This window comes from Ailuropoda melanoleuca, chromosome X (genome assembly GCF_002007445.2).
Source record: "Ailuropoda melanoleuca isolate Jingjing chromosome X, ASM200744v2, whole genome shotgun sequence".
Classification (NCBI taxonomy): domain Eukaryota; kingdom Metazoa; phylum Chordata; class Mammalia; order Carnivora; family Ursidae; genus Ailuropoda; species Ailuropoda melanoleuca.
Window position 1 is genome coordinate 82,509,190 of NC_048238.1, and position 18,693 is coordinate 82,527,882.

Sequence of the window (18,693 nt, forward strand, 5' to 3'; positions counted from 1 at the left end):
GCAGACTTTTTTTTCTTTTTGGAGGGAGTAGATACAAAATAAAATTCATCGGGAAGTTTGCCACTTTGGGGGCAAGGTGTTTCTTTCTGGGAAAATTATGAGTTTTGTCTTAAATACAGCGTGTGTTCTTGGGTGGAATTCCAAAAGGGTAGAGGCAGACTGTATCATTTAAACACTATGACACGGTAGGTGTCAAGCATTCTCATTTCCCCGTCATTTAAGTGGGAATTGTATTATTTTTAAAAGATTTATTCCTTTGAGAGAGAGCACACTAAGTGGGGGGAGGGGCAAAGGGAGAGAGAGAGAGTCCTCAAGGAGATTCCCCCTGAGCTCAGAGCCTGATGCGGGGCTTGATCCCAGGACCCTGAGATCATGACCTGAGCTGAAATCAAGAGTCAGAAGCTTGATTGAATGAGCCACCCAGGCACCCCTGAGTCAGAATTTTAAACAAAAGATAATCAGAGCATTTTCAGACTGTGTGTGTATGTGTTTTGCAGAAGGTAGTTACAAATTGCGAAGGAGTAATGAGGTACTGCCTTGATCTGTTAGAGATAAATTGGAAAGAAGGATATTTAGCAAGAAGAGAGAAGCTTCCTTTCCTTCCTTCCTACAGTCTCTTATTTTTTTGTTTAAAAAACTTTTTAGGGGCGCCTGGGTGGCACAGCGGTTAAGCGTCTACCTTCGGCTCAGGGCGTGATCCCGGCGTTACGGGATCGAGCCCCACATCAGGCTCCTCCGCTGGGAGCCTGCTTCTTCCTCTCCCACTCCCCCTGCTTGTGTTCCCTCTCTTGCTGGCTGTCTCTATCTCTGTCGAATAAATAAAATAAAATCTTTAAAGATTTTATTTATTTGACAGAGAGAGAGATCACAGCAGGGGGAGGGGCAGAGGGAGAGGGAGAAGCAGGCTCCCCACTGAGCAAGGAGCCCAATGAAGGACTCGATCTGAGGACCCTGGGATCATGACCTGAGCCGAAGGCAGATGCTTAACCGACTGAGCCACCCGGGTGCCCCCCCCCACAGTCTTTCAAACCAGTGTTTCATGCCCCAATTTATAATTTCTGACTCTCAGAGTATAGGTGAGAAGGAGACAGGGAAGAGTCACCAAGTAGGTAAGGAGAGCAAAGAGTTGAGGTGTTAAAATTCTGCCCAGCTGATAGGAAAATGCGACTCTAAACGCTACTTCCCTCACTCGCGCCGTCTACACCAGCTACTTCTTGAAGCGGTAAGTCATTTTAAATCTTAAGATCTAATCTTTTCATAGATCCCACTTTAATGAGAAAATTGGTTTATTTAAATGTACTCTCAATGGAAACAAATTTGACTATATAGTTCTTAAAGATTTTATTTTACTAAAGATTTTATTTTTTAAGCAATCCTTACACCCAATACGGGGCTCAAGCTCACAGCCCCAAGATCGAGTTGCAAGCTCCACCAAGAACCTACATTAAGAAGAGACGTAAAGGATCTATATTCTAGAAACTATAAATCACTCTTGAAAGACATTGAGGAAGACACAAAAAGATGGAAAAATATTCCATGCTCATGGATCGGAAGAATTAACATAGTTAAAATGTCCATGCTACCCAGAGCAATCTACACTTTCAATGCTATCCCGATCAAAATACCGAGGACATTTTTCAAAGAACTGGAACAAATAGTCCTTAAATTTGTATGGAACCAGAAAAGGCCCCGAATCTCCAAGGAACTGTTGAAAAGGAAAAACAAAGCTGGGGGCATCACAATGCCGGATTTCGAGCTGTACTACAAAGCTGTGATCACAAAGACAGCATGGTACTGGCACAAAAACAGACACATCGACCAATGGAACAGAATAGAGAACCCAGAAATGGACCCTCGGCTCTTTGGGCAACTAATCTTTGATAAAGCAGGAAAAAACATCCGGTGGAAAAAAGACAGTCTCTTCAATAAATGGTGCTGGGAAAATTGGACAGCTACATGCAAAAGAATGAAACTTGACCACTCTCTCACACCATACACAAAAATAAACTCCAAATGGATGAAAGACCTCAATGTGAGACAGGAATCCATCAAAATTCTAGAGGAGAACATAGGCAACAACTTCTATGACATCGGCCAGAGCAACCTTTTTCACGACACATCTCCAAAGGCAAGAGAAATAAAAGATAAAATGAACTTATGGGACTTTATCAGGATAAAGAGCTTCTGCACAGCCAAGGAAACAGTCAAAAAAACTAAGAGACAGCCCACGGAATGGGAGAATATATTTGCAAAGGACACCACAGATAAAGGACTGGTATCCAAGATCTACAAAGAACTTCTCAAACTCAATACACGAGAAACAAATAAACAAATCATAAAATGGGCAGAAGATATGAACAGACACTTTTCCAATGAAGACATACAAATGGCTAACAGACACATGAAAAAATGTTCAAAATCATTAGCCATCAGGGAAATTCAAATCAAAACCACACTGAGATACCACCTTACGCCAGTTAGAATGGCAAAGATAGACAAGGCAAGAAACAACAATTGTTGGAGAGGATGTGGAGAAAGGGGATCCCTCCTACATTGTTGGTGGGAATGCAAGTTGGTACAGCCACTCTGGAAAACAGTGTGGAGGTCCCTTAAAAAGTTAAAAATTGAGCTACCCTATGACCCAGCCATTGAACTACTGGGTATTTACCCCAAAGATAGAGACGTAGTGAAGAGAAGGGCCATATGCACCCCAATGTTCATAGCAGCATTGTCCACAATAGCCAACTCGTGGAAGGAACCGAGATGCCCTTCAACAGATGACTGGATTAAGAAGTTGTGGTCCATATACAATGGAATATTACTCAGCTATCAGAAAGAACGAATTCTCAACATTTGTTGCAACATGGACAGCACTGGAGGAGATAATGCTAAGTGAAATAAGTCAAGCAGAGAAGACAATTATCATATGATTTCTCTCATCTATGGAACATAAGAACTGGGAAGATCGGTAGGGGAAGAAAGGGATAAAGAAAGGGGGGGTGATCAGAAGGGGGAATGAAACATGAGAGACTATGGACTAAGAGAAACAAACTGGGGGCCTCAGAGGGGAGGGGGGTGGGGGAATGAGATAGACTGGTGATGGGTAGTAAGGAGAGCACGTATTGCATGGTGCACTGGGTGTTATACGCAACTAATGAATCCTCGAACTTTACATCGGAAACCGGGGATGTACTGTATGGTGACTAACATAATATAATAAAAAAAAATTTTTAAAAAAAGAACCTACATAGTTCTTAATGATCATTTCTGGAAGCTTGGTCAGACAGAAGAAAGTTCAGGAATCCAAGTCTCATGCATTCAAGAGAGCCATAGATAGGATATTTTGGATTCTAGAATAAAATCATTATCATCAAAATATTTCAGTCATCTTTGACTCCTGCTCCTTCCCAATCTCCTATGTCCTGGCAACTGTCAAACTACTACTGAATATCTCTCCAGTATGTTCCTATCCTTCACTTCTCTCCACTGTCACTGCCCCTACACCATGCTTCTGGCATCTATTACTTCTTACTGGATTTGGTTTATTAATATAAAGTACATATTTGTCACAGCATAGCTACTTCGCATACTGTGACTGTATTTATAACTCTGAAAGACACTTCCTTGCTCAAAGGTATTCAATGACTCCTCACTGCTTCCTGAACAGAAACCAAATCCCACACTGAGGTTCAAGGCTTCTTTGATTAGCCCTTAACCTAACACACATTCCAGCAGATAATCCAAAATAAATATATATTTAATGGTTAGAATATAAATAAAAACCCAAATCTATTCACAAACTATCAATTGTTTTATTTTAGAGTATGCTGTTTTCATATATAGTAACAGCTATGCCTTATTTCTATTGTTAACCAAGTAATGTGTAAAGACAATTTAATTTAATTTTATTTTTAAGATTTTATTTATTTATTTGACAGAGAGGGAACACAAACGGGGAGTGGGAGAGCGAGAAGCAGGCTTCCCACTGGGCAGGGAGCTCGATGTGGGGCTCGATCCCAGGACCCCAGGATCGCGACCCAAGCCAAAGGCAGATGCTTAACAACTGAGCCACCCAGGCCCCACAAAACCATTTATTTTAAACATTTTTATTTTTATAGGATTTTATTTATTTATTTATTTATTTAGAGCATGGGGAGGGGCAGAGGGAGAGGGGGAGAGAGAGAATCTCAAGCAGACTCCATGCGGAACTCGGGAGCCAGACATGGGGCTCGATCTCACAACCCTGAGATCATGACCTGAGCTGAAATCAAGAGTTGGACACTCAACAGACTGAGCCTCCCAGGCGCCCCTTTGTTTATTTTTTTCTTTTCATTCCAGGGTAGTTAACATAGGGTGTTACATTAGTTTCAGGTCTATAATGTAGTAATTCAACAGTTCCATAGATTACTCAGTGCTCATCAAGATAAGTGTACTCTTAATCCCCTTCACCTGTTTCATCCATTCCCCTTGCCCACCTTCCCTCCGGTAACCATCAGTTTGTTCTCTATGGTCAAGAGTCTGTTTCTTGGTTTGTCTCTCTCTTTCTCTTTCCTCTTTTGTTCGTTTGTATTCTTAAATTCCACACATGAGTGAGATCATATGGTATTTGTCTTTCTCTGATGGATCTATTTCACTTAGCCTAATACTCTGTAGATCCACCCATGTTTTTGCAAATGGCAAGATTTTATTCTTCTTTATGTTTGAATAATATTCGGTTGTGTGTGCGTGTGTGTTTGTGTGTCATACCGTCTTTATCCATTCATCCATCAATGGCTGCTCCCATAGTCTGGCTAATGTAAATAATGCTGCAATAAACATAAGGGTGCATGCACACCTTTGAATGAGTGTTTTCACATTCTTTGGGTACATACCCAGTAGTGTGATGACTGGATGGTACAGTATCCTAGTTTTCATTTTTTGAGGACCCTCCACACTGTCCTCCACCTGGCTTCACCACTTTGCACTCCCAGCAACAGCGTACAAGGGTTCCTTTTTCTCCACATTCTCACCAACACTTGTTTCTTGTGCTTTTGATTTTGGACCTTCTAAATGGTGTGAGGTGATAGCTTATCGTGGTTTTGATCTGCATTTCCCTGGTGATGAGTGATGTTGAGCATCTTTTCATGTGTCTGTTGGCCATCTGGATGTCTTCTTTGGAGAAATGTCTGTTCTTTGTGTCTTCTGCCCATTTTTTAATTGGATTATTTGTGTCTTTTTGTCATCGAGTTATTTAAGTTCTTTATGTATTTTGGATACTAACCCTTTATCGGATATGTCATTTGCAAATATCTTCTGCTATTCACTAATGATGTCTTTTAGTTCTGTTGGTTGTTCCCTTTGCTGTGCAGAAGCTTTTTATTTTGATGTAATCCCAAAAATGTATTTTTGCTAGTGTTTCCCTTGCCTCAGGAGACACATCCAGAATATTTTAAACATTTTTGATAGAAGGAAAATCTATTTAATTTAAATCTAGTATTTGCTAAACCTTTGCAATTAGGCTGAAGTCCTTTTAAGTACAAAACAATTAGGAAGTTAAGCAAATGTGAATGATTTTTTGAATGCTAATTTTAAATTCATGTCTCCTAAGCCCTAGTCAAAGTTCCTTTTTTCCTCATCTGCCATTCCTTTTTTTAAAATTACACACGCCAAACATGTTATCATTTAAGTGCAAACATTCTAGCTTTAAAACACATTTGTCTAAAATAGTTTTTTCCATTATAGTAAAGGATATGTGAACACAAGTCAAATAACTCTTAAGTCTAAGAGTAGTTACAGTCTTGGAACAGATTATAATCTTATTTTCTTTATCAAATTACTATTTGATGACCCATGACTAAAGTATTCTGGTCACTGGTAAATTGCTTCTACTAAAATTACTTTCAGTCTGTGCCAGCATCATGGTATTTATCAGCAAGCAAGAAACAGAATCAGGATCTTGGATTAGTTTTTTTCATAGGAAAGAAAGGCATAACTTACTCTCTAATGAGACTGTGATATATTAGATTACTACATATATCAAATGAAGAAATTCAACACTTTTAAGTGAAATGATCTGTGCAGGGCTACGGACCTAAAGACGCCTCTCTCTAAATTCAGTTATCTAACTCAGCATTTATAGAGCAACTGCTATGTGCCAGACACTACACTAGAAGATAGGTGGACAGCCGGCAGGACACTTGCTTGTAAAGAAATCACAGTAAAAGAAATAATTCCTTTCCAAATGGTTAAATGATATAAAAATAATAACAAATTCTCACCACTATCTACTAACGAATACCATGTTGCATAATTCATATAAACCAGGGTAACAAAACCAGTTGCAAACTTTGCTCCATAGTACAAAATTTTATCAGTTCATTTATAGCATATAAGGATCAAATAAACAAGATAAATACCATTAACTTTCCTCACTATTATTTGATTTTAAAAGACTGTTCGTCCCAGATCACATTGCGTCATTTCAAAAAAAGGCAGTCTCTAATTGCATCTGTCTATATAGTGCAGCAATATGTCTGTGAAAAATATTCTGATGATCCAGGTCCTCAGTCTCCTTAAGGTCAAAATGTTGGTTCCAATTCCATGAACTTTTGTTTAGCTGTGAATCATTCAGAAATGATTATATAGGGGCGCCCAGGTGGCTCAGTCGGTTAAGTGTCTGCCTTTGGCTCAGGTCATGATCCCAGGGTCCTGGGACAGAGTCCTGCAAGGGGCTCCCTGCTCAGTGGGGAGCCTGCTTCTCCCTCTCCCTCTGCCTGCCGCTCCCCCTGCTTGTGCTCTCTCTCTCTGTCAAATACATAAATCAAATCTTAAAAAGAAATGATTATATACACATCACCTTTGTAGGAAAGTGCTCATAAGGAATGAAAATTGCTTCACTTTGGTGATGCCAAGGGATTGGATAGCCTATTCACAACGGAGAACATCCACATACTTTTCAAAGTCCTGTTTCAAATATTTTGTGGGTCCTTCAAACTAAAGCTAGGTCAAACTACGTGTTTGATAAGGAATTACTTAATAATCACTTAATAAGGAATTAAGTGAGTTAATTGCAGACCAGAGAAAAGCTCCAATGTAAGCCCACCTATAAAGACAAATCTAGTTGAGGCTTTCATAGTAGACTAGTCTTAAACATTAATTTGTAATACAGTTGATGGAATGGGATAAAACAATAAAAAGGAAATATAAATTAAGAATGGGTTGAATCATCAAATACAACCATGTATGAAGGAAAAGTGATCCAACAGGAATATCACATTCTCTTCCAAGGTATAAATGTATGACAAACAGTAATTTGTAAGGTTCCTTCCAGCTCTTGGATGCAAAGAACTCCCCCTAAATATGATAATTACGTTCTTTTTTTTTTTAAAGCAAACTCTACACCCAATGTAGGACTTGAACTCATGACCCCAAGATCAAGACTCGCATGTTCTACCAACCGAACCAGCCAGGCACCCCAATAAGTATGTTCTTTTAAAGATGGCATGGTCTTATCCCACTGATCCGTGAAAAGCACTATGTTTTTGAAACCAGAGAAACAAAAAGTGAACACAGAAAATGTTACAGGGCAGGTTGTAGGGGAAAAGAAAAGGTAATTTAGAATTTCTAAGAACACTTGCAGTGAGAGACTTTAATGTGGGAAGGAAAAAGGGGGAGATAGGAGGGACAGAGATATGGCTAAGCACTAATGTAGTCCAGTAGCCCATGAACACCCAACAGAACTTGACCTACAACCTATCATTCTCATGATATTTCCTTCTCAAATGTTAGTGATGTAAAATATAGTAAGTACACAAGTCTTTTAAACAAAAAATTCAATCAAGCCCCTATACCTTCCATAATAGAAAGCAGACAGTGTCCAGAGAGTTGAAAATAACCGGTTGAGTCCAAAACATTCCCACACCCACCTCCAAGTTTAGAAATAGCACTTTCGGGGCACCTGGGGGGCTCAGTTGGTTGAGCATCTGCCTTCAGCTCAAGTCATGATCCCAGGGTCCTGGGATGGAGTCCCAGGGTTGCCTGCTCAGCCAGGAGCCTGCTTCTCCCTCTGCCCCGCCCCTGCCCTGCATGCGCGCGTGCGCTCTCTCTTTCTCTTTCTCTCTGAAATAAATATAATCTTAAAAAAAAAAAGAAATGGCACTTTTCTGGCCATATTGACTTGCAGGAGAATCCAGTTTAATAATCAATAACTGAATGGTATAGACAGTGCTCATTTTGTCGTTTTCCTGGTCCTATTTCACAGATGTTAACAAAGTAACATCCAAATTTTAGTGTTTTCCTCTGCACTAAGTGTTGAAGGGCGTTAGCATGACAACAGTCACATAATTGCATGCCACCACCAGCTAATATTTTAAGCAGGTTCCATGCTAGGCATGCAGCTTGAACACAGGAACTGAACTCAGGACCCCAAGATTGAGACCTGAGCTGAAATCAGGAGTCGGATGCTTAATCGACTGAGCCCCCAGATGCCCCACACCAGGTAATTTTGTAGTATCTTTTGAAGAGTTGTTGAAGGTTCTCCCCAGCTCATATTATCTGTATGAATTTCCAGAGACATGTGAGGCCCTTGTAGTTGTTAAATATTATTATTATTTAAAGATTTTATTTATTTATTTGACAGAGAGAGAGAGAGACAGCCAGCGAGAGAGGGAACACAAGCAGGGAGAGTGGGAGAGGAAGAAGCGGGCTCCCAGCAGAGGAGCCCGATGCGGGGCTCGATCCCAGGACCCCGGGATCATGCCCTGAGCTGAAGGCAGACGCTTAACGACTGAGCCACCCAGGCACCCCTAAATATTATTTTCTTTTTTCTTCTTCTTTTTTTTTTAAAGATTTTATTTATTTATTCGACAGAGATAGAGACAGCCAGCGAGAGAGGGAACACAAGCAGGGGGAGTGGGAGAGGAAGAAGCAGGCTCATAGCAGAAGAGCCTGATGTGGGGCTCGATCCCATAATGCTGGGATTACGCCCTGAGCCGAAGGCAGACGCTTAACCGCTGTGCCACCCAGGCGCCCCCTAAATATTATTTTCTTATAGCCTTCCTGTTTTATTTAATTCTGAGTAGTGCTTCAAATAAAATGAAAAAGTTTTGAGAAAGTGAAAAGGAATGCAGAGGCCCTTTGAAATGTTTTCTTCAATTCATCAATACAATAAAATACAATCAACACCAACCAACTTGTATGATGCACTCATTTTAGAACACTTTAGACAGCTCCAGTATCAATGGAGTAATGAATGTTTCTGCTTCTTACATAACACTTTATTAAGAAAACAAATTCTATGATTTCTATGATTTTATTCAAAAGGTGGATCCTGGGTGGCTCAGTCGGTTAAGCGTCTGACTCCTGGTTTCGGCTCCAGTTGTGATCTCAGGGTCATGAGATCGAGCGCCACATCGGGCTCTGAGCTCAGCACAGAGTCTGCTTGAGATTCTTGCCCTCCCCTTCTGCTCCTCCCCCCACGCACATGCTCTCAAATAAATAAATACTTTTTTTTTTAAAGGTGGCACTAATGCTTATTAGCTTTTAAAAGGAGACTCGGACCATGCAAATCATCTCAAAAACAGCTTGCATTTTAAGAAGCCAAATCAATAATAAAGTTTGAAATGATTAGCATCTTAGTTTTAATTCACATCTGCATTTTATGTGTTTGTGTATACTTGCAAAATTGATGTATACATTTGTGCTTATTTTATAGGACTTAGAGCATAATACAAGTTCTAACAGTAGAACTTGTTTTCATGATACTTTCGATACAACCCCAGATTGTAAGGCTGTGCCTGGAGAATTCTACTTTTTTTTTTAAGATTTTATTTATTAATTTGTCAGAGAGAGAGAGAGAGCAAGAGAGAGCACAAGCACGGGAAGCAGCAGGCAGAGGGAGAAGCAGACTCCCCGCTGAGCAGCTCAATGTGGGGCTCAATCCCGGACCCTGGGGTCATGACCTGAGCCGAAGACAGACGCCTAACCAACTGAGCCACCCAGGCGTCTCGAGAATTCTACTTTTTAATTAGATTTTTGGGAAATCACTGCTACAGAGTTTGAGAACTGCTTAGTTATATTTGAATTGGTAGAATGTTCAAGGGCAAAGCCACTGGTGCAGAGATTAACAAATTAAGTAATAAAAATGCACAATTTGTGGCACTACTCCTGTATTCTCCAGGCAGGCCCAATCTTGTCACATGAGTCCTCAGAAATGGAAGAGGAAGGCAGAAGAGTGGGTCAGGAAAAGATTCATGTGAAAAGGACTTTGGCCATTGTCAGTGTTGAAGATGGAGGAAGGGAGCCACAAGCCAAGACATGCAGCCGCCTCTAGAATCTGAGATCAACTCTCAGCTCACAGCCAGCAAGAAGACAGGAACCTTGGTGGTCCTACAAAGGCGAAGAACTGAGTTGTACCAGTGACACCAATGAGCAGGAAATGGATTCTCCTCTCGAGCCTTCGATGGGAACGCAGCCCTGCCATCACCTTGATTTTCAGTCAGGGAGACCCATACCAGACTTCTTTTTTAGTGAGGTTTTAAGCTATTAGTTTCCAGTGACTTGTTCTGGCAGCTAGAAAACTAATAGAGAGTTAGCTTTGGGTGCGTCCACGCAATTAAGCAATGGGACAATAGTGTCCACAAGACAATACTAAACATGCTGACTGGGGAGTACCCCAGGAAAGTACTAAAAAGAGCCTAAGAGCTAGAGCACTGTCCATGGTGGCTGATTACCATGGGGGGAGAATGTAGGGAGCCAATGAAGGTAGACTAGTGGTTCAAGAGAAATAGGAAACAGTGAAGTGAATCCAGACACTCTATCAGCTAAGTAAAGATCATTGCCCCAGTATTTTCCTGCAATTTCACCACTCGACAGTATAGCCAAGTAAAGCTGACTTCTCCTTACGCCACCACCCAATACAAAAAAGTTTACCTCATCTATCATACTTCTTTGTTCATTCGACCCTAGTGAGATACTATTTAATCCATAGTGGGCAGGAAAGTAGCAAAAGTCGATAAAAACAAAATAGCATTAGAGAAGTTAAGAGCTTTGAAATCAAGCAGACCTGAGTTTGAATTCTCACTTCACCTCTTCTTTGCAGTGTGACACTGAGCAAGTTAATTAACCTCTCTGAACCACTGTGCCCTTGGGTGTAAAACAGAGAAGACTCACTCGTACAGAGTGTTTGGAAGGCAGCCTGCAAAGTGCTTGGCATTTTTATAGTAGCACTCAACAAACTGTATTCTATTTAGCTCTGTTAAACCAGGACAGTTTTTAAGAATTGCAAACAAATATATTTCACATTAATTGTACAATATTGCTCTTGCAGGCTAGATTCAAGTTTTAAGCTCCTGGAGTTCTGAAAGTTGTTTTTATTTACCTTTTTCTTAGGGAAGGATAAGTTATTGCTTTTCACTATTGAACCATATCCTAAGAAGTACTCTCCAACAAGGCAGAGATGCCCTTATCTTAGCATACCATAAATGTGGCAACATTGGATAAAAGCAACATATATCCTCATCATGGGAAGCCACAACAGTGAAAATATTTTACTATAACTGAAAACAAAATATAATTTTATTTTTCACTAAGAGGATATCCTACAGACCAGGATCAAGTTATTACTGCTTGAAAGGTAAGATATGTACACTTATGCCCTAGAAAGCACCTACACCCTGTCCAACTTAAAGGATGGTGTTCTGTTCCTCTTGTTTAAAAAGGTTACTATCAACTTTAGACATAAATTGGTTCACTCTCCATCCTATGTAATATGCACTTTAAAATCTGGTCTCTATTTTCGGGGAACCTGGCTGGCTCGGTCAGCAGAGCACGCGATTCTTGATCTCAGGGTTGTAAGTTTGAGCCCCACGTTGGCTGTAGAAGTTACTTCAAAATAAAATCTTTAAAAGAAAATTAAATCATATCTTCATATTTAGTTCAGACACATTTCTCTTCTATAGTCTATTGTTTTATCCCTGTTAAATCCACTATCAATACTGAAAGTACAGTAAACAAAAATTAACCTGATTATCTTGGATCAGAATTTTCATACCAGTAAAATAAATTAAGCAATTTAATTGTTCGTGAATAAAGACAGGATGGAAGAACAGTTACTTTGAATGACTGCAAGGACTATACCCCTAATACCCAGCAGAGTTATGCCTGGCACATAATAGAAATTGGGTAATTCTGAATATTATCAAGTCAATATACAAGGTGAGTGAAAAAGAGCTGAGCACCTTCAAAAATAGATTACTCAGCAACTTCTTTATGTAGAGATTCCCCAAGAATCGCACACTGACACCACCTCTTTCTCACAGTCTTGAGGAAATAAAGCAATATTCTCTGGCTGCCATTTCAATTTAAAATACCATCATGCGCAGTGCTTATAATTCTTGACTCTTTAACCACAAGTTAAAGTCATTAACACACATTCTTGCCTACCTCTTACTTCTTTCTTTCCCCTCCCCCCAACTTGGCCCAACTTAGCTTCTCATCTAAATATTCTAACTTTCAAGCAGAATGTCTGGAATCCTTAGAATTCTTATTAACTCCAGACTTCCCGTGAGGATAGAAGAGATTTGCATTTCTGCCTCTTCCCTACGGGGCAAGTGTTTTGAAGGGTACTTGGAAGTCACATTAAAGTAGAAAGAAAAAAACAATGACTCTAGAGAAACTCTTGACAAGGAAAATTCTTGGAAATTTCTGAAAGCATCGGAAATACTAGCTTTCGGTCTTGCAAGTTTCTTTTGTGTGGCATTCTTCAGTAACACTAAATGGTTTCAAGAGATCTTTTAAAACACACACACAATTGGCTTTAAGACAAGATTCTAACTTCCCTTGCACATGCCAGGCAGGCTTCCCTGGACTAAAAATTCTGAAGTAGTGAAAAGAATCCACACTGACTAGGAGGGGCAAGCCATCCGGTCATGAACCCCTGGAAAGAAGTTTGTAAACTCGGAATTCACTACGGAACAGTGTGAATCCTGTGATGAAAAATGATATAATCCCAGGCTCTAAGACAAGCAGAATGTCTGTATAAAAGGAGAAAAGTGTCTTCTAGTCGGACCACATAGGGAGCGCTGCACTCAGATGTAGTTATCTCATATAAAGATTAATGTGAAAAAAACGGGCCAGGTGAGGACAACCAGCAGAGTGAAGGGTCTGGAAAACATGTTATACAAGCAAGGGTTAAAGAAAGAGATTTCCAGGCTTGTATGTAGTACAGAAAATAGAGATTTTTCTATATAGCTCGCTCTAAAAAGCTACACGAGGATCTAGAGATAAAAGACTTAGAAAAGATTTTGCTCAATGCAAGGAAGAGCTGTCCACACGTGGGGGGTGCTGCCTTGGTGAGGGAGTGAGCTCTCTGTTACTGACAGTGATCAAGGAGAATGTGTATTACCACCTTTCAGAGGTGTCACAGAAAGGATATCCGCTTTAAAGGGGGTTCGGATTCTCTAAATGACTGTCCTTTAAGGTCACCTTTATCTCTATGGTTTTCCATTAATATGTGTTAAGCCAGCCCTTCCGTGAGCTCAGACAATAGACGTTCCCCAAGAACATGCCACTGAAGTTACACACTCACACTAAATTGTTCTTAGGCCTTGTTTATGTTATTTCTCCACGTAATTTTGTTAGAGTGAGCATGTAGTAAAAACAAATTAAGCAGACAGAAATAGAAGTTTATGTATGTGGTAGCTGTGAAAGTAGCTACATATATTCTTTTCTAATTTGAGATGATCAATTTCAGAAGTATTTTGCTAAATAAAAAACGATTTCTAAAACCACGAGTTTTTGTTGTAATCACTAAATTAGAAAAAAAGACAACCTTAAGGAATAGAAAACGTGTCAAATTTTGAAAATGCCTATTTTTATTTGTTCTCTTTTTTGAATCACCCAGAAACAAGGGATACTTATACAATCTGCACAGTCTTATCTCAGGAAATCCAGATACTGAATTTTAATGACACAATGATAGAAAACAATTGCTATAAAATACTCTGCTGTTGATATTTACCTACAAACTCTATTTTACATATTAAACAAAATAACCTTAAACAGGAAGCTGACCGAAGGCAAGTGCGTTAGCTTAAGGGGCAGAAGTCTAATTCACTAACACTCATTCTACACTCATTGTCTTCTAGCTTGAGAAAGGTAGAATTTCAAAGGAAAACATCCCACCTTGTCTGTCTTGCTAGAAAATTCACTGTTACATTGCACTGGTTAATTCCTACCCATTGTCCTCCTCTTTATTGCCACACCATTGTCATCAAAACTTATGGCTTGTAAAGTAAAAGATAAAAGGATTGCTAATGCTAATCCTCTTCTATTTCAACGTGCCCTTAGAAACTAACAATACATTAACCCTATAACATTAGCCTGAAGGAACCCTTTGCTGTTTTAAAACAATGAATACCAAAATACCAGAAAACCACTTAGATGTGACTCCCCTTTCAGCTTTATTAATTTAGGCAAAATGACAGGTTAATTTATATGGTTCACACCTGTCAGGAACGGAGTCTTTACTAATTCAGTTTACACGGACCAGGAGATCCTCCCTCAGGCTAAGGCTGAACTTCAACCTACTGTAGAACAGAGTGTAACACAAAGGCGTCACTCAGATTTCTATCAAGATGTCTGGTCCCTTTAGAATTCCACATGGATGGCACACCACCCTGCAAGGGTTCAAAACGGAAGCTGATGGAAGACTCCATCTACCCAGTAAAGACTAAGCATTTGGTAACCAAGCTGCCTGAAGGTCAAAGGATTTTTTTCCCAACTCTTTTGTCTTTAGGGTACTCCCACTATTCCCGAATCATAGGATAACACAATTTGAAGAGCGCTTTATGCCATATAAGAGACGATTTTCCTTAATATTGTCATCAACGTTGTCCTTACCATCAATCAGTCTTGAATATACAGAGAGGTGGCACCTCTCATTCAAGCTTTACACAAGCAGAAAGAAGGCAAACTTGGCTTTGAAATCCACAAGGGAGAAATTGCCTTTCTGTTCAGCGTTCGCAGTAAGTTGTCTGTTGTACCTTTCACGGGAGTAGCAGGCACTGCCCTACCTCCAGCCTCAATAAAGGAGCTCCAGCCAAGCAGCACCTACAGTGGGCTGAGAACGAGACCATAAGGAGCCTTTCTATTTTTTCCATACTTGCTCAATTACTACAGCACGTTCTTACTACAGCCCAAAAGATTTTTATTGAAATTTCAGCCTTTGAAAAATGACCCAAATCTTCGATAAAAACCAAAGAATGTGTTATTTGACAAATCACAATAAATAGTGACAAAACACTACAATACTGATGCGACTCAAGCAAACATACAAAAAGATGTTTCTCTTAACTGTCAATTCTATATTCCAGATAATATTGTAACGGTTTAGATATCATTTTATGAATAAACTCTAAAATATCACAATTGACCAAAAAGTCAGAATTAAACTATTCCCTTTCAAGGCAAAGACTTTAGACCCAAAGGCCCAAATAACCACTGAACCTGTGTTTGCCAGCCCAGCAACTGTGAGAACAAACGTAATGTTACTTGACCCAGTTTGCTAACTTAGTCTCTGTAATTTTGGAGAGCAAAAATTCCACTCAACTTAAGTATCATTTTGTGTGCAGAAGTGTTGTGGAATATAGAGAAACTCTGATGAGAACAACATGTTATGCATGATATTTTTATTTCTGGCCAAGTAAGACAATGAACTTCAACCTGAAGCAGTCAAAAACTAAGCCCATGTACTTAGAAACCTGAGTTAAATTCCCCAAGCTAGTCTTTTCCTATATTTAACGTATTTTCCCTGTGTATATTTACACGATACTTAAAACCCGGCAGCAATTTATTTATAAAGAAAAATAAGTCAAGGCCAATTTAATAACTTAGACTGTCACAATCTCACAATGGTATAACCTAACGCTAGCCCATCAAATACCTCTGTGTACTACCCACAATCAACAACATGCAGGAGCTGCGGTATTTTCCAGCTTCTACCCTCCAAATCAATTCACTCATATCATCAGGTCAAAGAGGTGAGTACTTAAAAGGAAGAAAGTGATTCATTACAGATGATGTATTAAACTGTATCTGAGCCTGTGGCTAGCAGGAATTAATACAATATACATTTTTTTAAAGAGGAGCTACAATTTGGATCTTCTGTATGGTAAAATATATGCCCAGACTCATTAATGGGCATTATTAATTGTACACTACTACTGATTTCAAGTTCTGGGGTGTGTATGTTTGTTTTGTTTTTACAGTGAAGTTGCTTTTGGTAAATCTTTGCTCATTTCTCACCAGCTAGGATTCATAAAGTCAATAGGTACGTCTCATTTTCTCAAATGATTTGGAGGAGCTCCATTAACTTGTCACCTCCATTACCTTGTCACCTCCATTAATTTGTGCTTTTGACAAATTCAGCTTTTGAGAAACAAATATAGCTGATCTTTTTTTTTCCTTTCTTTTACAAATCGAACTTAAAATTTTCACTTTATAGGAAAAGTCAAACAAGCAAACAGATAAAATCACCTGAATGTCCTCATTTTTCAACACTTTCTAGGGAATTGCTTCCTTTGGCCACTCACCGGCTTTCTAAACACAATTAACCTAAAGCAGGAAGAATTTCCCACAGCTTTCCTACTGGAAAAATATTGTAAAGGAAATACAGTTAAAACAGCTTCTACTCAAAAGCTTTTCTTGTGCTAATATTTCAAAAAAAAAGTCCAGCTTTCCCTCAGCTTTCCCCTACTGAAAGGGGGGAAAAAAAGGGGGATCACAGACAATATTTCAAAAGAAGACTTTATTATATCTCCTGGATTTTGTTTCTAAGGCAACAGTTCGCAAATTTAAAAACTCAGATTTTCAAAAATTCTAGTAAGACTTCCCAATATATTTTAGTATATATTTACTTAAAATAAATTTCTAAAACAGGCATTTGTAGAACATGCTTTTCAGCTCCATGTATGTATATAACTATTGACAGAACTAGAACTTGCACAAATTTGAACTTACACTTCAGAACCTGAATTATAAAACTGGAAAAGATAGAACATCGAACTTATTAACATTCATACACAACTCAAGTATAAAAGTCCTGGTTAAAAGGCTCATTTTCTGATCAATGCATTGACTCTGAATGTTTCCAATTCATCCAAAAATTATAGAGAGCATTTCCCTACTTAACACCACACCAGCATCAATCACCAGCAGTGTTTTGTGCCACTACACAAAAGAAGTCATCTTCAATATTTCAGACATACAAAAATCCAAAACAAAATCCAACCGCTGTAAAAGATTAAAGCCTATCCTTAGGCAATTCCTTAAGTATACCTTTAGACTTGTGTATTAGTAATACAATGACCATTCAGCACATCAAATGAAAATAAACATCCACTCTTAGGACAAGCAACCAAAGGTAAAATGTGGGCATGCCAATATATTTCATTATAAGCCAGCTTGGGGTTTTTACTCTTGTGGATTTGGAGATGCTGCTGTTTGGGATTTTTTTTTACCCCCTTTTGCCACAAGGTTGATTCATGAATGAAACCCCACTTTAATATCCTATTTTCTCTCACTTACATGTATGCTGGAGAAAGTGGAGTTGACCTGGATGTTTTAAGCACAGGAACTGGGAATTTCCAGATAGCCGGAGAGCTCGTTTTCCATTTCAATGGCATGTTGTCACCACGGTACTACAATAACAGTAAACAGCGTTTCCATAACAGACTACCAACTAGGACTTCCATTCCACACTGTCCCGACAGAGCAGCGGCTGCCGCGGAGAACATGCAAGCGAACTGCCAATGCCCTTAACACCGAAGCCTCCAATCTGTAAAATAGGGCTGCAAGGTACCTCCTTTAAATCCTCCTGTCCCCTAAAGCAAGATGATGATTCTATCGTTCTAACTCAACAATAGTGCCACCTCGTTAGGAAAGCGCTGACTGCAGTATTTTTTTTTTTAAGACTGCACCATGAACACCACACAATGCAGCTTTATTTAATAAAAGCGGCTGGGATTTTATTTTGTTGTTGTCGTCGTCGGTTTAAGCTGGCATTACCATTGTTCTACCTTAACAGGGATACTGCAGCGCTGTACTCGATTCTGCACCTATTAACCTGATTTCTGACCAATAGTAGCAGGAAAGAAAAAATAGATGGGTTTCATATGAAAATGAAACAACATACCTACTCAGAATACACTTGTCATCCTCTGAACATTCTTCTTTTGAGCTGCAACAATACAAATGGGATATAAACCTCAGCATAGCCTTAGGCCACAGCTAATAGAGATCAGTGACTAAATTCGGCAGCCCGCTTTCCTCCTGTGCAAGCTCTGGCCGCACAATACAAGAATGCCATTATGGGAAAAGCCCGTTTAAAAAATGCCAGTCTCTGTTTCCCAGTTAGAAGAAGGCAAAATGTAAGAACAAATATAAACTGCTGCAGAACTCTGCATGCTCTTCTAGTGGCTTCTGATTCAAGTTGCTCTCCTTTCCCTATTCTTATTTCCAAGCGGGGATGAGCAGAATCTCACCCATTGACAACATGCTGTGGTAACACGAATACCACTCAGTCTTCTGCAGCGGAGAAGTTCAGAGTAGCGGGCTCTTAATAGCAGTCCTCGGAGGGACGCTATCAACAATCTAATTCAGTGCTGCCCTCCCCTTCGTCTCTCCCCCTTTCCCCTCCCGTCTGGCCCCCCTCCCTCC

General features: G+C 39.6%; 1 protein-coding gene across 13 annotated transcripts in view; it reads right to left on the minus strand.

The window, feature by feature from the left end:
- Positions 1 to 18,693, minus strand: part of KLHL13 (kelch like family member 13) — a 260,054-nt gene that overhangs the window by 59,031 nt on the left and 182,330 nt on the right. The window contains exons 1-2 of one of the 13 annotated variants that reach the window (XM_034648767.1): positions 18,170 to 18,619; positions 17,563 to 17,675 (exon numbers count right to left, since the gene is read on the minus strand). The exons of 9 other annotated variants lie outside the window; for them this stretch is intronic. In XM_034648767.1, the coding sequence (XP_034504658.1) occupies positions 17,563 to 17,660 (98 nt within the window). In that variant the 5' untranslated portion in view covers positions 17,661 to 17,675; positions 18,170 to 18,619. Of the gene's footprint in view, positions 1 to 14,877; positions 14,899 to 17,562; positions 17,952 to 18,169; positions 18,620 to 18,693 lie in introns of those variants that run through there. 3 more of the 13 variants (XM_002916077.4, XM_034648766.1, XM_034648769.1) reach the window with 3 other exon arrangements.